This window comes from Mustela putorius, unplaced genomic scaffold (assembly GCF_011764305.1).
Source record: "Mustela putorius furo isolate JIRA1106 unplaced genomic scaffold, ASM1176430v1.1 tig00000929_pilon_pilon_pilon, whole genome shotgun sequence".
NCBI classification, from domain to species: domain Eukaryota; kingdom Metazoa; phylum Chordata; class Mammalia; order Carnivora; family Mustelidae; genus Mustela; species Mustela putorius.
In genome coordinates this window covers 5,279,223-5,305,084 of record NW_025421520.1, presented here as the reverse complement: position 1 = coordinate 5,305,084, position 25,862 = coordinate 5,279,223, and the positions used below count along the sequence as shown (strand labels likewise).

The 25,862-nt window shown below is 53.0% G+C and overlaps 1 protein-coding gene across 4 annotated transcripts in view; it reads right to left on the bottom strand.

Moving 5' to 3' along the window:
- Window positions 1-25,862, bottom strand: part of PRKAG2 (protein kinase AMP-activated non-catalytic subunit gamma 2) — a 243,734-nt gene that overhangs the window by 81,151 nt on the left and 136,721 nt on the right. For all 4 annotated transcript variants that reach the window (XM_045086350.1, XM_045086351.1, XM_045086352.1 and 1 more), the window contains one exon: window positions 9,781-10,001. In XM_045086350.1, the coding sequence (XP_044942285.1) occupies window positions 9,781-10,001 (221 nt within the window). The remainder of the gene's footprint in view (window positions 1-9,780; window positions 10,002-25,862) is intronic.

Genomic DNA, 25,862 nt, shown 5'->3' with positions numbered 1-25,862 from the left:
GCTTTGAATGGGACATCCTATGAATTAATGAGATGCAGGAAAAGGAGGCTCTGGCAAAGATTAGTCAGGAGCTGGCAAGGTTTTTTCCTGAAAAAAGGCCAGATGATAAATACTGTGCGTTTTGCGGGCCATCTGGTCTCTGTCGCAACGCCTCACCTCTGCGGCTGTGGCGCGAACGCAGCCAGAGACGATGCAGAAGCGAAAGTGGGTGGCTGTGTATTCGTAAAAGGTGAATTACAGAAAGAGATGATGGGCCAGGCTTGGCCCTGGGCCGGCCCTTGAATGAGGCATATGTGCGCTAAGACGCTGCGTCAGCGTGCCATGGGTGGGCTGAGAAGCCCGGACTTCTCCAGAGGCCGTAGGAAATCACACCAGGGACACGGGCTTTGGAGCCCCATTTCCTTGGTTCAAGACTCGATTTCAGTGTTTGCTAGCAATGGAGCTTTGAGAACCTTACACGCATGCTCTCTGTTGGTCCTCACCTAAAGCCTGCATCTTTGGAGGATGGAGGGGTGGGTAGAGAGGGTGGAAGTTTCCAAAACGTGTACCTCCCTCGATCAGGCCACACCCATCTTTGAGAGAAATGCCCTCTGGCTCCCTGCCAGCCCTGGCCCTCACTCATGGCTCCTCTTCACTCCAAACTTCTTGACAAAGCTGCCTCTGTCTACCCTTCGTCACCACGCAGTCACCTTGTGGTCCCTGAAAGGCTGGCTTCTGCCCTGAGCTTACAGACAGCCGCGATCAAGATGATTTCTTCCACAAGACATACACCTAGTCCAGGCCCACTGCACGGTCAGGCAGTGTCCTTGACAACACCGGCCCCAGGAAGGGAAAAGCTAATTGCGATGTATTCCTCCTCCAGCAGAGGCGCTATCTGTAGACGACCCTGAGAAACTCCAGTGAGCCTCCCAACTCCATGGGACACCAATATTTCAACCACTGCTTTGTCCAGGGTTGCTCATTTTGGGTGGACAAGTTCAAAGTGCATCTTCAAGCGGTTCCTTTCACGACGGCACATTTCACCAATAGACTTGGCTCTATCAACCAAGATGGCGAAATAACTCACTCCGGGAAATTTACATGTTCGCCCGCCATCACAATGATGCCGAGTGCATAACCCCCATCTGTTAGCCTGTGGCCCATGAGGGAAGAGGTGGAGGGTCCCCTCCACCCCCCGCCAGCTGCTTTAGCTCTGGGGGTCCTGCCTCCATGAGACCTGCCCTTGCTGTGACTCTTGACGCAGAAATGCTCTCAAATGTCCCCAAGCACTCAGTGCCTAGCCCACTGCCTGGCACATGATGGCATCTTAGGAAACAACCATTGAATGAGTCACTTCCCTCATGGGTCGTGGGGGAGGTGACAGACGTAGGGCACTTGTCCAATTAAAGAAAAATCAAGGTAAAAAGATTCAACATCCTCTCCTGGAGCTCAGCTACCCTGGGGAACAGAATCAATAAGAATGCCACAGACCCAGACCAAGTGCTCAGCCAAGTACATCTCTCTTATTCGGGCTCTGCCCTCTCTCTGCTCGCGGAGTCATGATCCTGCCAGTGTGGGGACCCAGGAAGGATGCCAATTATAATACCTTCTTTTGACAGATGGGAGGGTAGCTATTCCCTGCCTGCCTCTTCAACACACTGGCAACACTTGTGTAAGCAACAAGTCTCGTGATAACCAATCCCCTTATGAATCAATTCTCGCTGGCGCTCCTACTCCTCGACCCTATGTGAATTTTTCCCAAGCTATTTTTACAGTATCTAATCTGCTGTGAGTAATGGACTCTGGAACTGTTAGTTTGCCGTTTCTGGGCAGATGGCCTTAACACCAAGACCTTATTAGGTTGTAATTTGATATTTCAAATGGCAAACGGGAATACAAGAAACCAAATAGTGCCTATAAAATCTTACCTATTCTTTAATGTCAAGTGATTTGAAATATTTTTAGATTTTTAGAGTGCTTTCCTATCTTAAAAAATAAAAAAGGTAATTATTCCAAGTAAATAATTTGGAAATTATTCCAAATAATAGTTATTCCAAATAACTAGCCTTCTTGTAAGGCTTGTTGGTGACTTCCTTCCAAATATTCACACTAGAAAAAGCAGGGATCTTGGGGACTGATTCAGTGACAAGACAGTCAATTTTTATTTATTTTTTTAAATATTATATTTACTTATTTGACAGAGAGATCATAAGTAGGCAGAGAGGCAGAGAGAGAGGGGGAAGCAGGCTCCCCACTGAGCAGAGAGTCTGATGCGGGGCTCGATCCCAGGACCCTGAGACCATGACCTGAGCCAAAGGCAGAGCTTTAACCCACTGAACCACCCCCCAGGACAGTCAATTTTTAAAAAGAACCCCAAACTTCTGAGTTTATTATCTCCCCCCAATACATGACAAAACAGGTACTAGTTATGTTTGGAGATGTAACAGACAACCCTAAAACTCAGTGGCTTAAGAGAGTAATGGTAATTTATTATCTGTGATGCACTGAACTGTGTCCTCCCGCCCCGCCACCCCACCTCCAAATTCATAGGCTGAAGCCCTTGACCCCCAGTGTGACTGTGTTTGGGGACACGACCTTTAAGGAAGTGACTAAGGTTATGTGAGGTCATAGGGTGGGGCCCTAATCCAATAGGACTGGTGTCCTTAGAAGAGGAGGAAGAGACCCAGGGATGTGTGTGCACAGAGGAAAGGCCACATGAGGACACAGTGGGAAGGTGGCCTCTGTAGCTAAGGAGGCCTCTGGATCCTGCCAACACCCTGATCCTGGACTTCTGGCTCCCAGAACTATAAGAAATAAGTTTCTTTCTTTCTTTTTTTTTTTTTTTTATAAATATGTTTTCATATTCATTTATGAGAGAGCATCCAAGCACAAGCAGGAAGTGCCATAGAGGCAATTGGAGAAGCAGACTCCTCACTGAGCCGGGAGCCCCATGTGGGGCTTGATCCCAGGACCCCAAGATCATGACCTGAGCTGAAGACAGATGCTTAATCGACTGAGCCACCAAGGGCTCTGAGAAATGAATTTCTGTTAAGACCCCTAGTCTGTGACATTTTGTTAGAGTAGCTGCAGCAGAACAATACATTATTTCTTATGGCTTCCGTGGGTCAGGAATTCATGGGCCGTTCAGAGGGGTGCTCCTGGGTCTCTGGTATTGGCTGGGGCTACAGTTGCATCCGAAGACGAGGCTGGGGCTGGGATTCAGCTCGTGCTGGCTCCCTCCCACCGCTGGGAACTGGTGACAGTGTTGGCCGGGGCCTTCGTTCCTCTCGCCCTGGGCCTAATGAAACCTTTTTCATGCATCCCCAACCAACCCTCCTGAACTCTTTTCTTCAGTTTAGTTATATTTTAAGTACATCATAAGAAGGAATATGATACCCCTTATTTTCACCTGTCAGAATTTGGGGATTGTAAATTGAAAGAATAAAGTAGAGACTGTAAATAGGTCTGTGGTTAGAGGCTGTGATGTACCACTCAGATCCCCTTTCAGAAGTGAAGGATTCCTCCCCCAACCACCCAGCTATTGGGCCTCTGCCAAGTGATGGACTCAACTATTAGCCAGCACTGCCTTTGGCTGAGGAGAGCTGGCTTGGCCACGGTGAACGCCCTTCCAGGAGAGCTGCCATCTTAACGACTGATTGATGCCAGGGTAGAAGGGCCTGGCTCCTTCGCCCTAACTTGGGACAAGTCTGGGGAGCCTCCCCAGTTTTAGTGCTCCCTGGGGGTTGGCCGAGGACTTGGTCGAGACAGCTCTGCCTGGTGGCTTCTCCCTCAGATGTGCCTCCCTTTCTCCCTCAGGCCTGACCCTCAGAAGGCTTCCTAATGAACACCCTGCACGTTCATTTCTGTCTGGAGTCTGCTTCTCGGGGAACACACACTGTAGCAGCCACCTTTTCAGGGAAATATTCTCGAAAGAGTTAAATAAGACTCCTCAGGCAGGGGTAAATGAACCTCTCCACTCCAGTGTGTGGCGTCCATCTGCAGGCCCCGCTGTTGAAATCAAGTGATAAGGCGTGTGGTAGATCTCAGAACTGGCCCAGGCCCGTCACCTCGTCTGCAGGAGGCTCTATGCAGGGAGCTCTGTCACTTCGGCTTCATCCCGTTGGCCGAAGCAAGGAGAAAACCCAGTCCGGCTCCAAGGGGAGAGGAAAGAGATTCTACCTCAGGTAGGAGTCAGGGCGCTGGTTCTGAGCCTGGGCCTCAGGAAGACTTGCCCCCGTGCCTCCTGGAATGGTGCCACTGTCATAAGAGCTAGTCTGGGACAGGCCTCTGCAAGGGGAGGGGAGACCACACGGAGCCGAGGTGAGACATTCCAGCTGAGGCCTCTCGGGGACGACCGGACGCCAAGTAACCTGGTAAGCGAGCAGAGACGTGTGAGCGAGCACGGCCAGGACCAGAACGGCCAGCCCGCGCGGACGGCCCGCAGGATGGCAAGCTCTTAAGTTTTGGGGAGTTTGTTATGTGGCAATGGAGGCACGGCTACAACATAGGAACCGACCAAGCCAGAGAAGGAGAGACCCTGGGCCTCAGCCGGAGCCTTGGGTTCCCTGTCACCTGCCCAGGGGCCACTGCTGGGGGCCCAACCCCACAGCCATGGGGCCGCTGCTGGGGGCCCAACCCCACAGCCATCTTCTGGGATTGTCCTTGGGTGACAGGTGCCATCCCAGCGGGAGGTGAATTTCCCTCAGCCTGGGGCACCCCCAAACTAACGGCTGCTTGGTGTGAGGGGAGGAAGGCCAGCCTTCTTACGTCCAGGCAGGGCAAACTCTGGCACAGTTTACACTCCAGAGCTCCCCCATCACAGGCTGAGGCTACATCTCATCCCAAACCACACGCTCCCCTTCCTTCTTTCCTCCCCCTGCACCCACGGGCTTATTCTGAGCACTCTGTACTCAGCCAACAGATGTGCAGCCCAGACCCCACCCCAGCCCCTGCTTCTAAGGTCTCTGACCCAAGATGTAGGTCGAGAGCGAAATTCCTAGAAGAGGAGGGGGAGGAGCACGGGAATGACTGTTGTGGAGAGCGAACCGGAAAAGTACCGATCCCTCTGACACCTTCACGTCGAGTCTTGAGTGCAACAGAAGACGATTCTTCCCCTGGTCTAGGACTAACATCTCCCACCACCCAAGGACTCTTACCCATTTCCTTGGCAAGAGCAGAATGCAAGGCTTGCCTTCTCCCTTCGGTCTTTTCCTGCTTCCTTCTTACTAATCCTGTCCTGATTAGGGTTGAAACCTGTTCCCATCTATAGGAAGAAACCATCACCTCCACCTCATAGCGACAGCCCAATCCCTTTCCCTGCCAAGGCAGGGTTCTCGAGCAATCTGCCCTAGAGATCCCCACCTCTTTCCTCTCCACCGTCCAGCCCACGTCCCATGGCTTCTGCACTTGACCACAGTATTCCTGCCAAAGCTATCAGGGCCGACCTCAGTCCTTACATTGCAGACCACCCTGCTGCACCTGACGTCACGGGTCCCTCCCTCTGAATGCGCGAGACACTGTGAAACATGTTCCTTTTGCTTCTGTGCCACTGTGTTTACCTGGTTTTCCAGCTAATCTCAACGCTGTCCAGAATCCTCTTCCTTCATCTGTGCCCTAAACGTCCGTGTGTTTCTGGCTCTCTTCACACTAACACATATTTTTCTGGACGATTTCATCTACGATCATGGCATAAATTACTGTTCATATCCTGACGATTTTCTATCTTAATTTGTGGCTCCAGACGCACGTACCAAACTACGCTTTGGATACCTCCTCTGGAACGTTCCACAGGCACCTACCACCAGCACCTGAACACAGACGTGTGTGGGTGCTTATGTGCACCCGCACACCCCACACGGGCTCACATGCACACACGCACATACCCATATATGCACATACTGGCTCTTCTTCGACCCCATTCCCTAGCCCAGCAAATACAACTACCATTCATCTAGTTTCCTGACAGCTTCTGAGGCGAAACTTCTGGAATCATCCTTGACTCTTCTCGATCAATCACGGCATTCCAAATTCCTCTCAATTCAACCTCCTAAATGCTCTTTACTTCTTTATACTGGTTACTCCGTTCTACCATCAGCTACCACCAGGCCCAGATAATTTCACACGTGTCTCGTCTGAGCTCTGGCCCTACTCACATCCAGTCTCGTTTCCATACCCAACCAGACAGAGCATCATAAAATGCAAAGCTGGTTATCGCTCTCTACCGGGAAAAAATGTCCACTTCCTTTGGGCCTGGCTCTTCCGCTCAGCCAGACTGGGCTGGCTGTGTTCTCACATCCTAACGACCCAGGTTTCACCAAACTCCGTTGTGGTTATTAACCTGCCTGCCTCCCCCAGAGAGACAAACCCCCTCCTCTGCTCAGCTGGTCATTAGCTATTTTTTAAGCCCTCCCGTGCGCCGCGTGCCATTAATCGAGTAGTGACGAGGACAAGCTTGTCTCTTCCTCACACGGTTGTCACCCGCTTGCCCTCTCTGAGCAGTTTCTGACACACAGCAGTGGTGAGTCTTTGCTGAGTAAATAAATGAGTACTTTCGACCAAAGATGAACCAATTACCCTTATTCCCATTCCGATTTTAGAAGAAGACTCATGGGAACACATTTTATAAAAGTGAACTTTGGGCTCAATGTTCACAGAAAGCATCTTTTTGTTCCAAAGGACAGAGAAAAATTATATCTAAATATTTTCAAGCGGAAACGATTTCTAGTCTTAAAGGAATCACATTTCTCTGGTGAAGATTGTGCCGGTAGCCAAATTCATGAAATCAGCCAAGCTCTTGAGGAACTTAGCACATCGCTTACAGACGATCAGCATAGTCTAATGACAAAGAAGTGCACCTTGTATGAAGTTGAAACGACCACCAGCCTTCCAGCAAAGTGGACAGTCCAGCCCCCGATGGCTGCAGAGGCCATGACAGGGGCCCCCGGGACGCCTCGGGTGATAAAGCTGACTGGTAGGGTCAGGCCTGTCTGAGGTCGGGGAGCCCGTGGGGACACTGTCTTCCAATTTTGAAATGTATCCCTGCAGAGTGTAAGTGGGGAACCTCACCCTGATTTTTTTTTTAATATTTTATTTATTTTTTGACAGACAGATCACAAGTATGCAGAGAGGCAGGCAGAGAGAGAGGAGGAAGCAGGCTTCCCGCTGAGCAGAGAGCCCGATGCCGGGTTTGATCCCAGGACCCTGAGATCATGACCTGAGCCGAAGGCAGAGGCTTAACCCACTGAGCCACCCAGGCATCCACCCTGATTTCTTGAAGTCTGAACTATATGAACATTGTAGTCCTGTCTGGATCACTTTTTAAAAAAATTATAGTAAAAAAAATACATAATATAAAATTTACCATTTTAACTGTTTTTAAGTGTACGATTCGGTGATATTGGGTATATTCACGCCATCACCCTCAACATCTTCAGAACTTTTTCATCTTCCCCAATCAAAACCCTTCCCCCTCTGAACGACGACTCCCCAGTCAACGCTGTCCGGCCCCTGCCGCCCACCCTTCTATTTTCTGTGTCTATGAATCTGACCACCCTGGGGTCCTCGGACACATGGGATCACCCGGATTCATCCTTGTACGACTGGCTTATTTCGCTCCATGTACTGTCTCCAAGGACCATCCACACTGCAGCACGTGTCAGGATGTCCTCCCTTTTTAAGCCCGAGTAAGAGCCCATGTATGGAATGACCACCCCTTGGTCCTCCCCTCAGGACACTTGAAAGTGACACTTGAAAGTCGCGGAAATGTCACCAAGATGTCACAATCAGTGTCGGCCGCGTGTGTGGGATCGCAGGCCCTGACCAGGGCCCATGGCACGTCCGTCACTGAGTGTGGGACACAGCTGAGGACACATGCACTCTGGCCCCAGAACCACCTCAGAAATCCCGGAAGGACTCAGGCTTCCGAGTCGTGGGAGGTTTAAACAGCTGAGAACACCACTTCCCAGTCGTCGTCGTCAGAGGGAAAACTGACTTTGGACAGACAGCACTCTCTGGATTCTCTGTTCTTTAAACCGGGAAAGGCCAGCAGCAAACTTCGGCCGTCACGGACAACTGATGTCACCATCACTTCCCATGATCTAAACCCCGAAGAACGGTTTTCGCCGCAAGGTGGCATCTCTTCCTAAATGGGCTTATCCTACCAAGTATCACTCTCAATGAGAAGAAGCCAGTATCCTGAGACGTTCACATCTCCCTTGCCCTTGGAAGCCCCTGTGCTGGTCACCTCCCTCTTCCGTCGTCCCCGCCGCTCCCGGCCCCACAGGCTCCTTCTGTCCCAGACGGCCTAGTCCATAGGCTTCTGGGTAGGTCTGGCCCGAGGCTGGAGGGAGGAAGCGGTGGAGACACCAGGCCTTTTATCTGCCTCAAAGGGCATCTCTGGCCAGTGGCTGCTTCTCCTCTGTAGCCTCAGCTCCTGCCGGGCAGACGCATGGAGTTCGACTCCCCTCGGACGGACTCTGGAAACCCCGCCACCTCTCGTGGCCCCTCCAGCCCTAGGGGAGTAGTCGCTTCCTGCTTTGGACAATCTGGGTCGCCTCACTGTCCCCTTTTTAGATTCTTTTTTGTTCATTACCTGTATAACCAAGCCTCTTTTTGAAACGCCCAGGAGAGCCTTTCTAGATCTTCTCTTATTCCCACTCAAGTCGTGGCGACTTCTCTTCTCTGGAAGCCTTTCCCTTCACCTCCCCCTCAGTCCAACCGCACCACTGACGCAAGGCCCCGCTCCCCGGACCGCCCGCCCCGGACCCCTGCGCTTCCCTTCCCGGACGCCTCCAGCACGGACCCCGCCCCCGCCCAACTCCTTTCTGCTTTGGCTTAACTCTTCCAGCTGAGTGTCACCGTGTTCCCAGGAAGACGGAAGCCCCAGAAGGCAGGAGCGACACTTGCATCTGGTCCCTCAGCACCTCAGACAACACTCTGTGAAGCCCACATCTCGTAAGGGAATCGCTGAAGGAAAGAGGACAGCGCTGGCATGTCCCCTGTGTGACAAACACGTCTTCTCACTCTCCAAAGATAACAACGCCTATGGTCGAGTGTCCGATGGTGAGGTCTTAGCCTCTGAGGCCTGTGACCGAGACCTCGCTTGGCAATAAGGTGTCTGCGGACATGATCGAGCGCAGACGAGGTCGCCTGGGAGCAGGCTGGGCCCTGACCCGACACGAGTGCTGTCCTCATAAGAAGAGGACATCGTGGACACACAGACGCGGGCCCACGACCACGTGAGGACAGAGGCAGAGACCGGAGCGAGGCTGCTACAAGCCAAGGATCACCGGGGCTCCCAGAAGCCGGAAGAGCCAGGGAAGGATCGTCCCTGCTGGAGACTTCGCGGGGAGCTTGGTCCTGCCCAAAGCAGGACTTCAGACCTCCAGCTTCCGGAGCTATGAGGCAGTAGCTTCTGGGTCTTTTAAGCCTCCCTGGTCACACCACCTCGTTCCGGCAGCCCCAGGGACCCACCACGGCCACCGGACCCCACAGTCCCAACCACATCGACGGGGCTTCAGGGACACGGTTCTCTCGGATCCCAATCCAGAAAAATGCAAATAAAGCTTTTAGTGATGGGCATCTTAAAAGAGGCCAAGGCAAGACATACTTTCTGGTCAGGTTCCAGACGCTACCACTTTCTGTGTCGTTTCCCTTTGCCTTGTGGCGCCCTCTGAGGCTCCTCCTCAGCCTGGGACTTGTGACAAAACACACCCAACGCGTCAGGGGGCTGCAGGGTCGTCTTCCGCGTCCCCCCCACCCGACGCCTGGAGGCCCGGGGCCGCAGGACGAGGCCAGACTTACGGTTCTGGGGGAGGAGGCATGGTGTGTCGGCGAGGCCGCTGGAGGCCTGGCGGTGCCCTGGAAGGAGGACGGGCAGTACCTCTGGCCTGTGTCCGGAGGGGAAGACGAGGCGTAGATGCGATTTTCCAGTCGCTCGGGCTCTTGCTTGTAAGACTCGAGAGGAAAGGTGTGCTGCTTGACCACCTGGGTGGGCGTCGACGGAGAGGACGAGAGGCCGGAAGCTGCGCAGGAGAGCGGAGAGCACCGTCAGAAGTCTGGCCGAGGCCGAGGAAGGCCGAGAATGCTCCTCCTCAAATGGCAAGGGTCTGCGTTATTAAATTCTGAATGTCGGGGACAAGTCTGTTTGCATCTCTATCTGTTCCTGCGTTGCGTCCCCCAAATAGCTGGGTTGAAATCTTAACACCCAGCGCCCGTGAGGATTTGGAAATAGGGTCTTTGCAGACATCATCGAGTTAAAATGAAGTCACACTGGAGTCGGCCTGGCTCTAACTCAGTGAGACCAGGGTCCTTATAAGAGGAGACATGGACACCTAGACCATCCTCAGAGGAGAAGCCATGTCACACGGAGCGACGCATCTATGGGCCAAGGAGAAAGTCAGAAGCCAGCAGCAGGGAAGGACTTTCCAGGGTCTCAGAGGGAGGACAGCCCGGCTGACACCTTGGCTTCAGACCTCTAACCTCTTAAATGGGAGAGAACAAGCTTGCCTTGTTTTAGGCCACGTGGTGTGAGGTACTTTGTTGTGGCAGCTCTAGAAAACTCATCGAGTCAAGCTATTGGACATTGATTTGAAAAGAAGCAGAATCTGGATTTGGGTCTGGTGTCTCACATCTATGGAAAACTAAGTAAACTTTTTGTTTTAAATTTGGTATTTAACAATTTTAAACCATGGGACTCAAAGCAAAGATATCAGTACCAAGGGCTACCTACTTGCTACTCGCTGCTCTGACCCAGACAAGGACGCGTCAGCCTACAGAGCGGAGCTGCTCTGTCCCGAATTCCAGCCCCCTCCCCACAGTCCGCAGTCCGCAGTCCCCGTGCACATGTGTGCTCCCTTCTCTGCTCCCGACTTCGCTCCCCAGAGGAACCTCCTATTCCTTGGGAGTCGATTCCACCAACCCTTTCTCCTGACTCCCAGCCCTGTGACCCCTCGTGAGCACATCCCACCCCTACTGCATATCATGAGGTCACCACACGCTATTTAACACTAAAACCAAATACAGAAGTTTGTAAGTCTCCTGTCCCCCCCCACAAAATCCCCCATCTGTCTTTGGGGCGGGGGTTCTGGTTGGCCTTTTGGGTCCCCACAGTGGCCGGTGCTGCCCTGGCGAGTGGAAGGTGCCTAGAAGATGCTCAACACCCAACAGGCGAGGTGAGAGAAGGGAACCCAGAAGGGTGTGAGGCTCAGACTCCACTGTCCACTGGCATCTTCTCTCCCTCCTGTGCCCCGAGACTGTGTGGGGGGAACCCAGAAGGGTGTGAGGCTCAGACTCCACTGTCCACTGGCATCTTCTCTCCCTCCTGTGCCCCGAGACTGTGTGGGGGGAACCCAGAAGGGTGTGAGGCTCAGACTCCACTGTCCACTGGCATCTTCTCTCCCTCCTGTGCCCCGAGACTGTGTGGGGGGAACCCAGAAGGGTGTGAGGCTCAGACTCCACTGGCATCTTCTCTCCCTCCTGTGCCCCGAGACTGTGGGGGGGGGGACCCAGAAGGGTGTGAGGCTCAGACTCCACTGTCCACTGGCATCTTCTCTCCCTCCTGTGCCCCGAGACTGTGTGGGGGGAACCCAGAAGGGTGTGAGGCTCAGACTCCACTGGCATCTTCTCTCCCTCCTGTGCCCCGAGACTGTGGGGGGGGGGTGGGAATTCCCCTGGTGGGAATTTGGGATGGAATCCATGAGAGGAGGACTGTCATCTCTAGGGAACCCCCTTTTCCACGAAGCCGTCCCAAGTGGGAAACCCTGGGCTGACCTCTAGGAGGCAGGTCTAGGTGAAAGCAGGAGAGAGAACACTCGATCACCCATGGTTCTGTGGGTCTCCGAACTTCATATAGCAACGGCCTCCAGCAGGAAAGCCCCCAACTCTTTTAGAAACAAAAGTTTTCCCTCGAAAGTCTTGAGAAGCAAAGCCCATTTTGAGATGGGGCTTGGGGGTGGGGGAGGAAGGAGAGGGAAGCTCCAGAGCAGGAGATCTGGCGGGTTCCAGCTGCTGGGGGAGGGGGGTGGGTCTGGCAGGCAAGGTGACAGAGGAGCTGCCTGTCCCACGTCTGGGCCTGTCCCCAGTGTCACGGCTTCAGTGCTCCCCAGTGTCACAGCTTCAGTGCTCCCCAGTGATGCCCACAGAACGGTGAGGACTGAGGACGACAACCAAGGCTCAGGGGGCATAGCTGGGCCTTTCAGAGGGTTCTGCTGTGGAGCAGAAGAGGGAAGCCCTTGTCCTACTTTTTTTGTGGGGCCCGGCACCCTGTGGGCCTCAGGTCCCCAGGGGTGGGGGCCCATCCTTCCACGGTTCTCCCAGCGAGAGTCCTCCGCTGGCCCGCTAGCCTGGTTCCTCACAGAGTGGCCCAGAACAAGCTAGTTCTCACGTCATAGGTGAAGAGAGAATTTCATGTTCCGTGCTCCCAACGCTCGCCCCGGCCGCTGGACACAGAGGCCCCGTGGGTGCTTCCCGGGGGTAAAAGCTGGAGACTCATCAGACCAGTGAAACAGAGGGGGGTGAGGGGCATTTGGACGCAAAGTTTGGGCCACCAACTGTGTTCTGACCACCTGCGAGAGCCTCTCAGGTGAAGCCCCTGTGGGGGTCTTGGTTCTCCATGTCATGGCGGACGTACTGTCCAAACACGGGGACAATCAAACCGGCTCCTCCATCCTGCCTGTTCCTCTACTCCCAGACCCGGCTCGGACTCTGGCTCAAAACACACCCCCAGAGTTGTTTCCAGAAGCCGGGACAAGTATGGGCTTCCGTGGAGGCATTCTGGAAACATCTACCAAAACTACAGACGCACGTGCTCCCCGACCCAGCGACCTGCTTCTGCGGTTTCCTCCCGTAGATGTAGCTGCGGCGCTGCTAAAGGGCGAGTGTGTGGGGTCGTTCGTTACCTGGTGCTTTTAAAAGCAGAGACTGGAGATGCAGACACTCACCGACAGGGGAGGGGCTACCACGGGGACGCGCATCCACGCAGACGGTCATGGCTCCTTGACGGGCACAACAGGCTGCCTCGTTCTCCTTACCTCTGAGACTGCGCAGGAAGTGAAAAGGCAAACCCCAGAGCCGCCTGTACTGAACGACCCCACACATGGTGTCAGAAAAGGGTCTGTCCGCACGTGCCGACAGCGTCTCAGGAAGGGTGTGGAAGCAGCACCCGGAGACGGGAAGAGCTGGCAGGGACAACGGTCATCATCCGCCCTTTCCTATTTTATAGGTTTCACAGCGTGTGATGTCTTAGTGACTCAGAAAACCACGTCCTCCAGCCACTGTTCTGCTTCTGTGCCAGGAGGCTTGCTAACGCCGTATAGACCCACCTCCTGCCTCTTGCCCTGATCCCAGCGGCCCTCACCAGCTTCGACGAGGTCTGTCTCGATGGAAGACAGGGCAGGGCCTGGTCTGTCTGTCTGTCTGTCTCTCTCTCTGAGAGGCTGTCCCGTTTACAACATTCATCAGAAATGAAGCCTGTTGCCATCGTGTAAGGGGCATTCACAGCTGGTGGACCTCCGCACAAGCTCTTTGGGTACAGAATGTTCCTTCCCAAGTGTAAATAATTTAAGAGAACATGACTAAGCAGCTGCCCTCAAACGGCTCATCCTCGGTGGGCCGTCCCCACCTGAGTCCTGGAATGGTCCAGACCCACATTATGGAGCGTAAGAAGGCTGGCGCAGGACACTCACAGCCCTGGACCCAAGCTTGCTGAGCTGTCTGGGGTGAGGAGAAGATGAGTGGGCTTCCCGTCTGGTGGGTGTGTGTGTGTGTGTGTGTGATAACTGGCCTCTAGAAAAACAGAATGGTTCTCCATGCCTCCAGGAAATCTCTTCTCAGCGAAGTCTTTCCAAGTTCAGAAGATGCCTCTGTCTTTCCACCTGGCCTTCCTGCCTCCTCTCTGCGCCCTTCCCAGGGTCGGTGGTCTCGCTGGGGCAAACAGGATGATGGGGGAGGGAACGGGTAAAATGAGGAGAGGATTAGCAGTATGTGTGGCTTAAAGTACAGGAGAAGAACCTTCCTAGGACCAAAATTATACCCCCTCTTTTCACTGATACCTGAACCATCTTTAAGACAAGGTAGAGTCTTGGAAGAGCAACATCGTATTTTGCGTAATGCCTCACTGTTCACAAAGAGCTCCTACACCTCTTGCCCCATTCGCTCCCTGAAGCCATGCCCCGGGGCAGGGGGGGGGGGGGCTTTACTTTCCCTCTTTGTAGGGGGAGAAACCAGGGACCAGAGAAGCTGCTCATCCCCGTCCTTTAGTGAGTAAATGATCGCAGAGGGCACACCTGTAACCTGTGCTCTGACTCCAAATCCTAAACCCTTTGGCCAGGATCGAACAGGGAGCTTGCCAAGAGAAAGATCATAAAGACTTAAAATGACATTTTGGGCGTGCAAAAATGGGTTTCACAGGCCTGCGGGCGGGAGAGCTTAGAAAGCACTGGGTGCAGAAGGGAAGGGAGGGGTAGGCGGGGGGGGGGAGGGGACGGGAGGAGAGGGTGTGCTTGGGGCTCTGTGGGCTTCCTCCCGGGGCTGGGCTTCGTCCCAGGGGGTGGGCTTCCTTGCCAGCCAGCAAGAGCAGAGACGTGCTCAATGCAGAGGAGAATTTTACTCACATTTATGCTGTTTTACTGGGGAAGAGGGGGGATATCTTATGAGAAAAAGCAGGGCAGTTAAGAATGACGTTCCTAAGTCTTTTTCTTCTTTTGAGTATCGGTGCTGCAATTCATAAACACAGAGGCGGACGGGGCAGGGCTGCCCCAATCCCCCATTACTGTGAAATAGACCAATTTATTTCCCAATCACGGGGCCAACTGCCCAACTGCAAAGCTTTCAGGAAGACCAGGGCCCGCTCAGCCAGCTGCCAGGGGCCAAGCGGGCGCGGGCGTGGAGGAGGGGGCACGTTCTGACGGAGCCGCTGAATCCCACCTTTCAGTCTGGTTGGGGAAAGTGGGGCAAAACCAACACCCAGACCCAAACCACCCACAGCCCATGCAGGGAGCATGGGGGATTAAATGCCCGGAACAGTAATGCAGGAGGAACTCGGGGAAGGGGGTAGGAAACCTCGGTAGAGACATCGGGAAAGAGCTGGGCCTGCACTTTGGAAAACAAAACAAATCTGTCCTCCCTCCCCCACCGTCCAGTGAAGGCGACTTTCCGAAGGGCCCAGATATGACTGGGCTGTGGCGATAGTACCCAGAGCAGACAGGTTCCCCCGTTTTGTTCTTCTGAGAAGGCTTTCCCTCCTCCTCCTGCTCCTTAAGGACTTGGTTTAGGGCCGCTGTCGGCCTCTGAGTGTGAACAATGCCTTTGATTCTCCCGGGGCAGCAGCCAGCACAAGTGAATAGGCACAGTGAGTGAACAGAAACGGCTCCTGGCAGCCACACAGGACACCAGGCAAGTGGCTCCAGACACCAGGGAGCCGCGAGCTGGTGACTTCACAGGGCCAGGCCGTCCTGGCATGAGCTACATCTAGAGAGATGGGGGCGGAGGGAGCACAGGGGTGCCCTGGAAGGAAGCGAGCAGACACCCACAGAAGGACAGCAGTGTGGTGGGGAAAGTGGAGGCCTGGATTTCAGAAGCCTCAAGTTCTAAGCCGAGTTTTACCGCTAACTGGCCAGGGGCCGGCCCTTGAACAAATCAAACCCTTGCTTGATAAAACTAAAGCGGGTAGACCAGATGGCCGTGTGGTGTGCGCATGATCCCCCTCCCCCTGCCCTATGGTGGCACATGCATACAGCCTGAAATAATAAGAAAAAGGAGGAGATTCATTCTGTTCCTCCTTGCTCACCACGGTCTCATGAGAAGAGCAAATACTCAGTTTACACTGGGTGGGAGGTTTGCTTATATGCAGTTTTAAAAACAACTAGTGACTCGTTCCAAAGATGAGGGGACTTATCGCTGTTGTTCCTAACTTTGAAGGAATGGTGACGAGGGTCATGGACGTGAGGGGAGTGTGGCACAGGCAGGGAGAGGCAGGAGACCCTGCTGCTCAGGAACTGTGCCACAAAGAGGGGCACTTAAAGGGTCAGAAAGCCCCAGCAATATGGGCAGCACGACTGATGTGTACACACATCGGGTCCGGTGTGGTATGAGAAAAAGTCCGTCAGTTTCTCGCTTGCTTAGGAGGGCTTTTCTCCACGAGTAAATTCACTGCTTCAATTTTTAACCTTTTGCCTCTTGGCCTTCCCTCTGGCCTGGCTACACTCTGCTCCTCCCTGCACTGGCCCCCTTCATTTTTCGCTCTGAATTACCTGAGGTGGGACTTACCCAAGGTGAGAACTCCCTGAGGTAAGACCTACCTGAGGTGAGAACTACCCAAGGGGGAAACTACCTGAGGTGGGAACTACCCGAGGTGGAAACTACCTGAGGTGAGACCTACCCAAGGTGGGAACTACCTGAGGTGAGAACTACCTGAGGTGAGACCTACCCAAGATGAGACCTACCTGAAGTGAGACCTACCCAAGGTGGAAACTACCCGGGGTGAGAACTACCTGAGGTGGGAACTACCAGAGGTAAGACCTACCCAAGGTGAGACATACCTGAAGTGAGTCCTACCCGAGGTGAGAACTACCTGAGGTGAGAACTACCCGAGGTGAGAACTACTCTAGGTGGGAACTACCCAAGGTGGGAACTACCTGAGGTGAGACCTAACCAAGATGGGAACTACCTGAGGAGGAGACCTCAGGAAGGACAGGAAATCCCTTCTCATCTCTTCTCCTTGCATTCCCCCCCCCACCCCTGAGGAACCTAGGGGAGCTTGGGAGACACCAAAGGCAGTGGTATCTCTGCGTCTAAAGGAATAAGAAGGTTCATTATCAGGATATGTGGGTCAAAACCTGAGACTCTCATGAATCCTTGGCCTCTAGGTCTAAATCTTGATGGTAGGCTTCCAGATTCTTCTTGGTTTTAAGGAACCAATCATGTCTTGTGGCGGCTGGACTTTCTGGGGGGCATGAACTCTACCTGTGGGGTAAAACTAGACTTCTTTGGCCTCAGTGGGCTGGGGCTGCAATGTGTACAAACATAAGCAAACATTCTTATTTGCTAATGGGGAGGGTTTGGCTGACCTTCCCTGGTACGTGTCCAGTCCAGTGATCTGGTTTAAGGCTCTGTGTAGAATATTCCTGAAGCATCCCCATATCTTTATTATTGCACTTTGGACAACTTTCTGCCTTCATCGCCCACGGGAAGGTTTTGCTCAAAACCTTTGGTCTGGGCAGTCCCTGATCTCCAGCTTTACTGAATTAGCCCAACACACTCAGAACAGCTTCTGCGCCACAAGTTGAGATGTTGCCGGACTGAGGTCCTCAAACACAGCTGGGCATAAGGATCACCTGGGAGCTTGGAGAATACATGTTCCCAGGTCTTAAATATTCTGGTTGAGTGGGTCTGAGGTGGAATCTGGGAATCTGGTTTTTCTAAAGTTCCCCAGGTGGTTCAGTGGCCAGACAGACAGGTTTTGAACCATTAACTGAATGCAGATTTTCCATTCTATAAAGAGGAAACTTCTAAAGGAATCTAGGTCCCATTCTACATTGTGGCCATGGAGAACCAAGACTCAGCCTTCTCTCTCATAGCTCCCTTCTCTGAGAAGGTGAATTCCCTTCTTTCTGAGTCCCAAGCCCCCAGCTGGGTCTCTGAGGAAGTCACTCTTCTTGTAGTCGACCACAGTCTCACGCAGATGACCCCCAGGTCATGCCCCCATCCCTGGTCACCAGGTGTTCACGCAGCCACCAGCCAGCTCTCCCTGGGGCCTTTCTCCTTCTCAGCCCTTGCTCCAAAATCACTCATCTCCTAAAAGATCCTTTCCTGAGGTCCTTCCCTCCCCACCCTAGCAGGGCCCCTCTCCTAGGGGTAAAGTATCTGGTCTCTTGTCTCAGGATTGGCCTGGATATCTTTATCAACCAATGGCCTTGGCTCTGGCCATACTTGAGCATACTCCCAGTTTATATGTCAGTCTGAGGTAAGATTTTAGGCTGCAAGTTTTGCTTATAGATCCTAAGAATCTGTTCCATAATCTTAAACAGTTGAAATGATTCAAAGCATGCTGGAGACCATCTAGAGTCATTTTGGAATCAAAGCATTATGGTAATTCAGTGGGTGAAAAATTCTTTCTATTAAAAGAACACAAAAGTTCTTTTAGGACATTTTCGAAGGTTCTTATTTTCCTAGAAGGTGTCCAGGAAAAACAAGATTTACAGGGATTTGTATACTGCATAGCATTCTGGACCTAGTTATTAGGTCGTAGGCTTCAGCATATCAATATCTACAGTGGTAAACTGGAAAAGAAAAGGAAACAAAGACAGGATTAGAGAAGGAAAGGGGAATCTGGCAGGGGCTGATTCTAGATCAGTCCCCACAGGGTGGTCCCAGCCTCTGGTGTCTGCCCCGGCCTCTGGAAGAACTGTGCCCACGTCACACTCACCCCAAGGTCTGAGTTCTGCTTCATGGACCCAAAATGTCAGCCTAGACACCTGACGAGAGCACATGTGCCTTTTGATGTTGAAGCTAAAAGGCAATCCTCAAGGAAAGGAGGAGAAAAAAAAAAAAAAAAACCCTTGGTTGCTTTGTAAGAGGGAGAGATTCTAGAACAGTCCAAAACAATTGTGAAAAGCGCCTCGTGGAGGATTTGCCAAAGAAGGGGAAATGGCGATGCCAGTCCCTTCTGATGATGATCTTTGTGGAATCACAAAAGCAGCAGGAGTTGATACCGCATAGACTAATTCAACCGAATGTGCCAGAAGCATGATAGTCCCCACCAAAGAATCACAGCCGGGGGTGGGGGGGAATCAGCGGCGGCGAGTGACCTTAGCAGATCAACATCCCATGACCTCATTTTACAGCGGACGACGTACAGGCCCTCAGAGCGAAGTGTCAGGTCTGCGGGCCACACTAGGTCAGAGGCCGGGCCACGCCCAGCAGTGACGTGGCTCTTCAGATCCCGAGTCTGGTGCTAGAAAGATTCCAGACACTGGCTTCCCCACCACGGAGGGTCCGGGAGGAGACCAGCCGTGCAGGTGAGAGGAAGGCACATGTGTTCACACAGGATGCCGGTGGGAGCTTGGTGTCAGAGGTGGGATGGCGGGACACCAAGGTGACCCCTGCGGTCCACACTGCTGAACTCGGCTCTCATCAGCCTGGCCCAGGCTCCCCCTCCAAGGTCCGCCAGCCACCCCCGGAGCTCCTGCGGGCTGCACAGCAGGGAGTGGGTCGTGGGAAGCCATGACCAGCACATACTGCATTTGGGAGAGAAGGAAATGAGAGGACTCTAGGTTCCTTCCTGGGTCAGTACGGTGACCGCCATCTCCTGAGAGACCATAAGGGAAGGACAGTGATTCAGTAAGAGATCCCGGAATTTCATAGTCCAACGGGTACCCAGTGGACAGGGGACAGACAGTCTGGCACTGGCCACAGGGGGGGCTGGAAGATTTCTGGGCAGGAGCCCCCTGCCCCCGCTTGGATGTGCTCCTGCCCTGCTTGGATGTGCTCCCAGGTCAGGACTAGCTTTCTGTGGACATTCAGACAAACCTTTCTAACTTCATTTCTCCAAGATGCCTGCTTGTAACAGTGTCGTTTGGCAAACCAGTCTGGCGAGTGATTCAGTAAGAGACCCCGGAATTTCATAGTCCAACGGGTACCCAGTGGGCGAGGCCAGTGCCTAGCACACGCAGGCATCACCACAATAGAAGATAGCAGATCTGGTTGGAGGGCGCGCCTGTGATGAACTTGGCTGATATGGGACCACAGGGAGGGTCAACACCCCCAGGCTCCAAAAGCTTGCCTCTTGGTGAGAGGTCTCCACTGGGAGAGCTTCTGCCTGGAATATCCCCCGTTCTGACCGGGCCTGCCCCCGGTGCCGGGAACACGGACACACCATTGCTCCCTGTGCTCCGTCTCCAGCCCCTCTCAGAACCCCTAGTCAACCACCATCTGCTTATTATTCTAGCTACTGGGGGAACTTCCCCAGTCACTGGGAAGGGGTTCCAAAGTGTGTTTGGGTCCCAGGGGCCGTACAGAATCTGCGGAAGCTGATAAAGGAGGCGCAGATACACAAATTATTCTCTTTTCAAAACAACCTCACGGTGGTTCTAACTCCCCAAAGGCCTGGTTTTAAGAATGTGAATTCCAAGGGGTCTCACAACATTTTCGTAGTTCCTCTTCTGAAAGGGTGGCTAGGCCCTCACCATTTCCACTTCTAGCAGCAGCGGCGTTCCCTCTGCGGGACCCTCACGGGGGCTAAAGCTGGGGAGGGAAACCATCAGTATTGAGAACCAAACCAAGAGAAGCAAGTGAGCACACCTCACCGGGACGCTGGCCCACGGAGGTTCCCGAGGGGAGAACTTCCTACACCTTCCGCGGTTTGGGCTACTTGAATCTAATCAGTACCCCTGATGACTAGCCACTGCACTAGTATTAGCCGCTGCATCAGTACTAGCCACTGCAAGTGATGGGTAACCCTGCGGCTGTGTCTGATGCCCCACCCTGAGGTTTTCTGGGCTGTTTAACCTGACCCTAGGCGGTGCTCCCCAGGCCCCCCGCCTCTATCTACCCTCTGGACTCAATCCCAGTGACGAGGGGCTGTGGGTGATCTAGGAGGTGCTTAGAGCCACTTTCCCCTCCCTGAGATAGGTCTTGGGTGATTTGCAGATGGGCAAGACCCATGATTCTACCAGGCACGAGGGCCTGTGCGCCCTGGGAGCACAGTTTCCAAACCTCTTCTCCGGAAGCCATGTTCAGCAAAGCAGGAGGAGGCCCCAGAGGCTGGGCGCTGGGGAGACAGTCTGAGTGGCTCGGGCCTGGCTCTCGCTCTCCCGCTGGGGCTCCAGGCAGGCCAGGCAGTGGCTGGCAGCCAGCTGGGGGCATTCCCTTCCCGGGGTGCCGGCTGCAGCTGGCTGCCACGGGACTCCGACCAGGGCTCTCCTGTGGTCTGTTGACTCAACACATCACCTGACACTGCACACCAGGCCCTCTGGGTGTGAGGTGCCAGTGAGTCCGGACGGGTGTGTGTGAGGCCAGGAAGGCCTCAGGCCGGGCCGGCATCCAGGCCGCCTCTGCCACAGCACTGGTTTCTATGGTGCTGGTCTGGGCTCTCCACTCTCCTCACTCACCCCGCGAAGAAAGGGGCTGTAGGCCCTACTGGCTATCTGATCCTGGGGAAGAATGGACAGATTCCCCGAAAAGGAGGAAGAGGGGAGCAAGGAGAAGGGAAGCAACCAGACAGAAGGGAATCAAGCAGCTCATGCTAAAAACACATTTCCTGGCTGTGTCCTTTTACAGGCGATCTAGAACCTTCAGCCCCAGGTTTGCCTCTGCCCTTGACAACGACAACAGCAATCCAGCAATCCTACAGCAGGTCTGGGAGCTGAAGATCAAAGATGATGGCATCAGACCTGAACTTCTCCTTGTGCTTTCAGTAGAGTGGTAATGAGCCAACCAGAGGGAACTGGGAAGGCACTGGCCTTCTGGGGAGCCCAGATGTCCTCACCTTCCAGTGTCCGACTTACATTAAACACCATCATCCAAGCTCGTTTCATGGGTAGAAGAAGCCGGCCTCCTCTTCGCATGACGTCTGGGTTTGGAAGGTCCCTTGACCCCTTCCAGACGCCTCATCTGCTCCATCAGTCTCTTTGGTAACCAAGCCGCCCCTTTCTCCATGTTTTTACCTAAAGGATTGCATTTCCTGTTCATCGTGGCCAAGCTGCTGAAGGCTGGCCTGGATAAAAGTTACCCTACAGGGGCGCCTGGGTGGCTCAGTGGGTTGGGGCCTCTGCCTTCGGCTCAGGTCGTGATCTCAGGGTCCTGGGATCGAGCCCCACATCGGGCTCTCTGCTCAGTGGGGAGCCTGCTTCCTCCTCTCTCTCTGCCTGCCTCTCTGCCTACTTGCAATCTGTCAAATAAATAAATAAAATCTTAAAAAAAAAAAAGTTACCCTACAAATGGCAGCAACGAGGTGCCATCACTGGGAAGGCGAGTAAGGGGAGGAAGGACAGGGACAGGAGCTCCAGATTCGGTTGTACCCAGTTAGCACACGCTGTGTCCGCTGTTCTCTCTGGTGCTCCCCTCCCTGGGTTTCTAGAATTGGCTCAGGAGAAATGACATGAGAACGCTGTGTTTCAGGGAGCAGGTTTTCCCCCTTTTACCTCCTCGTTCACTCCACAGCTTCGGTATCTACTTGCTGGCTAAGCCCACATTTTGTAAAGCTGGCTTCTATAGATCACTGGTATTTTCTTTCTTTCTTTTTTTTGAGAGAGTGTGTACGAGTGGGGCAGGAGCAAAGGGAGAGGGAGAGAGAGAATCTCAAGCAGGCTCCTTGCCCATCGCTGAGGAGCCTGATGTGGGTCTTGATCTCCCAACCCTGAGATCATGACCTGGCCAAAAACAAGAGTCGGATGCCTCACCGACTGAGCTACCCAGGCACTCTGAGATCAATGGCTTCTAGAGTTAACGTATCCCTACTTTTTATGGCATGTTCCAACATTACAAATTATAGTATGCTGGAGTTACTCCTTTACATACCCTGTCTCCTCTGCTAAGCATGACTGGTAGTGAATTTTATTTACCATTGTGCCCCAGCCTCGTACACAAGCCCTACAGAGCACACCTGGGTTCAACAAGAATGCCCAAGCAGCAGAGACCATGAAAAACTAAACGGGTAAGCTGGGTTTCATTAAAATAGAGAACTTAAGCCCTTCAAAAGATATTGTTAGGAAAATGAGAAAAGATAAGTGACAGGGAGAAAATATTGGCAAAACATACCTGTTAAAGGATTTGTATCCAGAATATATAAAGAACTCTCAGGAATCAATGACAAGAGAACAAATGGTTCAATAAAGAAAGGGAACAGAAGATTAAAACAGATAGGTCAGCCAAGAACACATACAGATGACAAGTGCACTGAAAGGTGCCCCGCATCATTGATCATCAGTCATGAGGGCTATGAACCTCACGACAAGAATGTGATACCATCACACCCCTAGGAGACTTGCGAAAATTCTCTCTGAAACTGACAATACAAAGTGCTGGTGGAGATATGGAGGAACAGGAACTCTCATATGTTCAGAATGGTGTGGCCTGTTTGGAAAACCATTGGACAGCTGAACATATATTTACAATACATTCCCACAAAACCACCAGGAAAGGAGTAAAAACTCACATCCATACAAACCAGAATGCAAATGTTTACAGTGGATTTATTCATAGTCACCCTGAGTTGGAAACAACCCACAAAGTCCTTCAACTGGTGAATGAGTAGACAAGCTGGTACATCTGAAGAATGGAACATTCCACAATTACAAAAAGGAACGGACCATTGAGATATGCAGCATCATGGATGAATCTCAAAGGCATTTTGCTAAATAAAAGAAGACTGTACACTAGATTTTACCATTTAAATAGAAATTATAGGGAGAAAAACCAAAATTATAGGGAACAGAAAAATTATAGGTTATAAAAATTATAAAGGGGCATGAGTGAATTTTTTGGGTTCCATATCTCAATGGTGGTGGTGACTATACAATTACATATGTTTGTCAAAACTCACAGAACTGTACACTGGAAAATGTGAATTTTACTGTATGTAAGCTCTATGTCAGTAAACCTGACTGTAAAAATAAAAGACACCTCTAATACAAGTTTGAGGGCAGCTGTCTATGCAGCTTGGGCTAATGGGGGCCAGGTATCATTTTCCCTGGGTCCTGAAGGAGAGATGGGTAGAGCAGGGCTGTGAAGCAGACATAGATGGGTCTGGGAGGCAGACTCAGGTAGGGCCATGATACAGACATGGGCGGGGCTGGGATGCTGACCCAGGTAGGGCAGTGATGCAGACACTCGCAGGGGCTGCATGTAGACCTGGGTGGAACTGGAATACAGATGCGGGTAGGGCTGGGAGGCAGACACAGGCAGGGGTGGGGTCCAGACATGGGGAAGGCCATGATACGCAGACAGGTGGGGCCATGATGCAGACACAGGTGGGTCTGGGAGGCAGACGTGGGTAAGGCTGGGATGCACACAGGTGTAGGGCCGTGATGCACAGACGGGGTAGGGCTGGGATGCATCCCGTCGGTGCAACATGGAATGCAACCTTACAGCTGAGATGGGGCCCTGGTGTGTGACCCAAGACCTGCTCAGTTACAAATAGCAGCTAGAATCCCTCTGACCAGAAGACTGTTTTGGGAGACAGTACACTATGACCACTGCTAAGCAGGGGGAAAGAGTGAGCTCTCGGCACTAGGAGCCCCAGAGCTTGCTGGCCTGTGCCCTTCAGGCCACTGGGAAGGGGAGCAGATGAGGAGTGTTCAAAGTCAGGCTGGAGGAAGGGAAGAAAGTCCCTGAAGAGTGCGCCAAGAGAAGCAGGCCAAAGTGAGGCCCTGGCAGGTCAAGGCCATGGGACAGACTCAGGAGGCAGGGAGGGCATGGCGGGGGTGGGGAGAAGTCCAGAGCAGCACCGTGGAGTTTGATGCTCTCCTTCCCTCCCAGACTCACCCCTCTCCCTGGAAGTCCCCAGGGAGCGAGCCCCCTCCCCCCACCACCGCAGGCCCAGGAGTTTTCTGCACCAATTGCATCACCGCAGGGACCTTTCCCCATTTTAAAACAGTGCGGTAAAATAAGATTTTGCTTTATTTTTAAAAACCTATATGCTAAGTACAGGAATCCAGGAATAGCTGAGAAATGTGTTAGTAAAACTTTCTGAATAAGTTAATTTGTTGGTCAGAACATCTTAGGAAAAAATTTTTAACCATAAAATGCAAAGAACATACATAACGTTTCCCATCTTTGTTATTCTTAAGTGAACAATTAAGGGGCACGAAGTACATTCACCCCGTTGTGCAGCCATCGGCACTGTCACATCCAGAACTTTCATCTTCTCAAACTGAAACTCTGACCCCTTTAAACATGTGCCCCGTCCCTGTCCCCCCCAACCCCACACCCACCCTTCTACTTTCTGAGTCTGTGAATCTGACCACTCCGGGGTACTCGTGCACGGGGCCTCACAGAGGATCCGTGCTCCTGTGTCTAACTTATCTCACTCAGCATAATGTCCTCAAGGTTCATCCCTGTCCTAGCCCGTGTCCGGATTTACTCCTTTTCAAGGCTGAATACTGCTCCATTGTATGGCTAGGCACACAGTTCTTTCTCTCTCTCTTTCCTTCCTTCCTTCCCTCTCTCCCTTCTCTTTCTTTCTTTAAGATTGATTTGTTTATTTTTAGAGAGAGAAAGAGAGGAGGGGGAGGGAGAGAGAATCTTAAGAAGACTCCCCCGCTCCCCTCGAATAGGGAGCCCCACATGGGGCTCGATCTCCCAACCCTGAGATCACGACCTGAGCCAAAACCGAGAGGCAGCAGCTTCACCGACCAGCCCCCCAGGCGCCCGTCACGCGGTGCTTTCCTTTAAGGCTCCCTCACAGCCTTGCTATTGCTTCATTTCTCTCGAGAGATGGCAAACCCTCCCGGTGTGCTACTGCCCTCCCCTTCGGCGGCAGGCTTGCCGTGGCTCCCACACCCGGTGGCCCCTCAGCTGGGCTGCGAAAGGCCCCGAATGAGGAGTCAGGAGTGCGATGCCCACGCTGCTCCCAAAGGTCCCCCGGGGACGCCCCCACCGTCCCTCCTGGTCAGAATCTCGGTCTAGCTGGGCTGCCCCTTCCCTGCGGGCTCTGCGTGTGTGGGGGATGCCGGGCCACGGTCACGGGGCCCCGCCCGGAGTCGGGGAGATGTCAGCCATTCCTTAACTTCCTGCAGCCAAGTTTCCGATGTGCTATCGGAGAAGCCCTGCCAAGGGTAATGTGACATTTCCATGACACCTGGGGAGGCTGCCGGCCGTGACATAACCTGAGGGGGGAGGGTTGGGGGTGTGTCCCCCGGGCAGGGAGCCGGCAGCTGGGCCCAGTCCGA